General features: G+C 34.2%; 1 protein-coding gene across 3 annotated transcripts in view; it reads right to left on the reverse strand.

The window, feature by feature from the left end:
• Positions 1-1,456: 1,456 nt before the first annotated feature.
• Positions 1,457-2,988, reverse strand: part of LOC127877937 (uncharacterized) — a 6,368-nt gene continuing 4,836 nt past the window's right edge. For all 3 annotated transcript variants that reach the window (XM_052424263.1, XM_052424264.1, XM_052424262.1), the window contains 2 exons: positions 2,846-2,976; positions 1,457-2,587 (listed from right to left, as the gene is read on the reverse strand). In XM_052424263.1, the coding sequence (XP_052280223.1) occupies positions 2,412-2,587; positions 2,846-2,976 (307 nt within the window). In that variant the 3' untranslated portion in view covers positions 1,457-2,411. The remainder of the gene's footprint in view (positions 2,588-2,845; positions 2,977-2,988) is intronic.

Here is a 2,988-nt window from a genome sequence, read left to right on the forward strand (position 1 = left end):
TACTTACTGAGATAATTTTTCTGTAAACAGAATAAATTGTTGTTACTGTGTAAAATGGTGACACACTTTATATTTCATTAACTGAATTCATAACACATGTAAAAGAAGTGTTGCAAAACACAAAAGATGGCAGAGTGGATGGGGCGATTGTTTGAATCTCAGTGTGGCTACATCCATTGTGAACTTCTTTTCTTGTTGTCTGGAGTGCGGCGACTAGTTTGTTGTACGTTTGTTTCGCTTATGGGAGGAGAAGTTATTTTACGGAGCAATGTATATATTTTTGTTGTCAGAATATCTTGCATAGTGGTGATTTTTTGTGTAAATTAGTGTAAATAGGTACTGCATTTGTGCCTATTACATTAACTACAACATTTATTGCCAATTGTGCAAAGCTAATTGTTTTAATTAATAACTGATCACAGGGACTGGGTAATAATAAAATATCACAGGGACTGGGCAAATACGCGAACCGGTGAAACTTTCTTGTTTTGTATAAAAACAAAACTTTTTTGTTCCACTATCCTAGCAACCACCTAGTTACTAATAAAGGCGCTAAAGAGCGCAAAGCACGACACGTAATATTAATTAATAATGGTTATTTGGGTGTTATAACACATCATCATAGATAATGGTTATTTGGGGGTTATAACACATAATCATAGATAATGGTTATACCAGTATCTTTTTCTATTTTGTTTAAAATAATCGACCAATATATTAATATTTACAGTAGAAAAAAATCGTTCCATGTAACTTCATTGAGTGCCTTTTACACTGAAATTCCCTACGCCCTTTGATGCTTTGCATCAATCGTTATCTTGTATTTAAATTATTTTATGGTCATATACAAAACCACTCTTTGATAAAATCACTTTTAATATGTATCTCTTATCTGTAATAAAAACGTGCAAACATTGGATTAAAATAACATGCGAATTTATGTATTACGAATATATTTTGTGTTGTTTTAAGAGTGCGCACCCGTAATGGGCACATATCCAAATATAAACTTATCTATTATTTTCTTAATCAGCATCATTTCACTGAACTACATGCAAACTTTTAGATAGTCTTTCAATGCTTTTTAAAAAAAATATACTGATTTTTTCAAAACCACCCCCACACTTGGCTTTTGTCAAGTTATTTGCACCCCTGGGGTATATGAAAGTTCCATAATTCATCAAGATTTCCAAGTATAGGCATGCAGTTGGAGTGTGCAGATGCAGTAAAGGTGTTTAAAGTTTAAACAAGATGAAAATCGTATTATTTACCAGATATTTATTTTTTATGACTTGTTATCTGTGGAAGTGCGCCATGAAATGAAAGTGGTTTCAGGCAAGTAGAAATTGGGTTGGTTAAAAACAAAGTGTCATAAAATTCAAAATAGTATCATTTTAGTAATATTTTGAACTTAGTGTTTATAGATACACTATATACAGAAAAATAACAAGAAATATACAGACTTACCGTTTACTTTTTGAAATAAAAATAAAAATGCAACATGCATGGTTCGTATTTTAAGCAGTAAATCACCCAATTTAGCCATAACGTTCTTTTAATTTTAGAAATTGAAGAATGTGCATAAAAATTGCAACATATTTAACAATGAACATAGCTTATATGCCATATTAAATCAATTTACGTTAGAAAATAAATAAAACCCGTCGCAAAAAAGTATACGTCGTCGGCAGGATTCGAACCTGCTCGGGAAAATCTTAACCACAAGGCTACGGCACCTAATATTAGGCTCTTTAACCTTCGAAGAAATCGTGGGAAATCTTTAAGGGTGCGCTACCTTAAATAGTTTTGATAGTTTCGCTGTCTCAAATATTAACCCATTAACGCCTAGCGTTTAGAAAAAATGCCTTGGCAAACAGCGTAGACCCAATTGAGACGCCGCATGATGCGGCGTCTCATCAGGGTCTGCGCTGCTTGCTTAAAGGTATTTCTGTAAGAAATATTCTGAATATAGAAATAAATATACTAGACATCCCTAATTTTGGAAATAAATTGATCCACTTTAGAAGGATGGGAGAGTCCACTAGGCATAAATGTGTTAACTATATTTAACTATACCAAAAAACAAATAAAAGTTCAATTTATAAACTAAGCTGATTAGATTATGATTTTTATTATTATACTTATATTTTCTATATAATAATTGAAAACGACAACATCGTCCTGCCTCGTTAAATGGAGGATTCAAGACGACGGAAGTACGATTATTCATTCGGTATTAATCAATTTCGAAGGCACATATATAGTAAATGAAAATGGCGTATTTGACAAGCACACACAAATAACTGTGTCACTGAAACACTTTAGTACACTATATTTGACAATTAAACACACATGAGAGTAATTAAATTGAAAACCGCTCCTTGAAGCAGAATAGTACTCTGTTTAAGAATCTATTGCTTTGTGGATGTTCCCTCGTATGGTGGTGGGAACGCTGGTCCGGCCCCACTATTTTCCTGGTACGATCCGGGCCATGGGGCTTGGGGCTGATAAGGCATATTGTACGGTGGATAGGCGTAGCCGCCCGGTATCTGGGCCATAGCAGCGGTGTTGGACGACACCACCGTCACTGGAATTGTACATATCACAAATTCGAGGTAAACAATAATGACGGTTCAATTAATACACGTGTTTGTCGGTATAAATGATTGTTTATAAAATAGTACGAAATAATGATGTGTCGTTAAAATCATGTATTTACGTTTAATCAATAGGAACCAAATATTATTAGATTGTATAGATTTTTTATTCACATGAACATACGTCGAATGGGTTATTATGTTAGTGATAACATGTGCAACGTGTTTTGAGATATCGTTTCACTAACCGTTGGGTTGGTTCCCGTACGGCATAATGGCGTGACCTGGATGACGTGTCTGGCAGCACATCTTATAGATACATACACCGATGGATATAAGTATAATGATACCAACCACGGAGGATACAGCGGGGATCCACCTAAACGAATAT

The sequence above is a fragment of the Dreissena polymorpha genome, chromosome 4 (assembly GCF_020536995.1).
Source record: "Dreissena polymorpha isolate Duluth1 chromosome 4, UMN_Dpol_1.0, whole genome shotgun sequence".
Classification (NCBI taxonomy): domain Eukaryota; kingdom Metazoa; phylum Mollusca; class Bivalvia; order Myida; family Dreissenidae; genus Dreissena; species Dreissena polymorpha.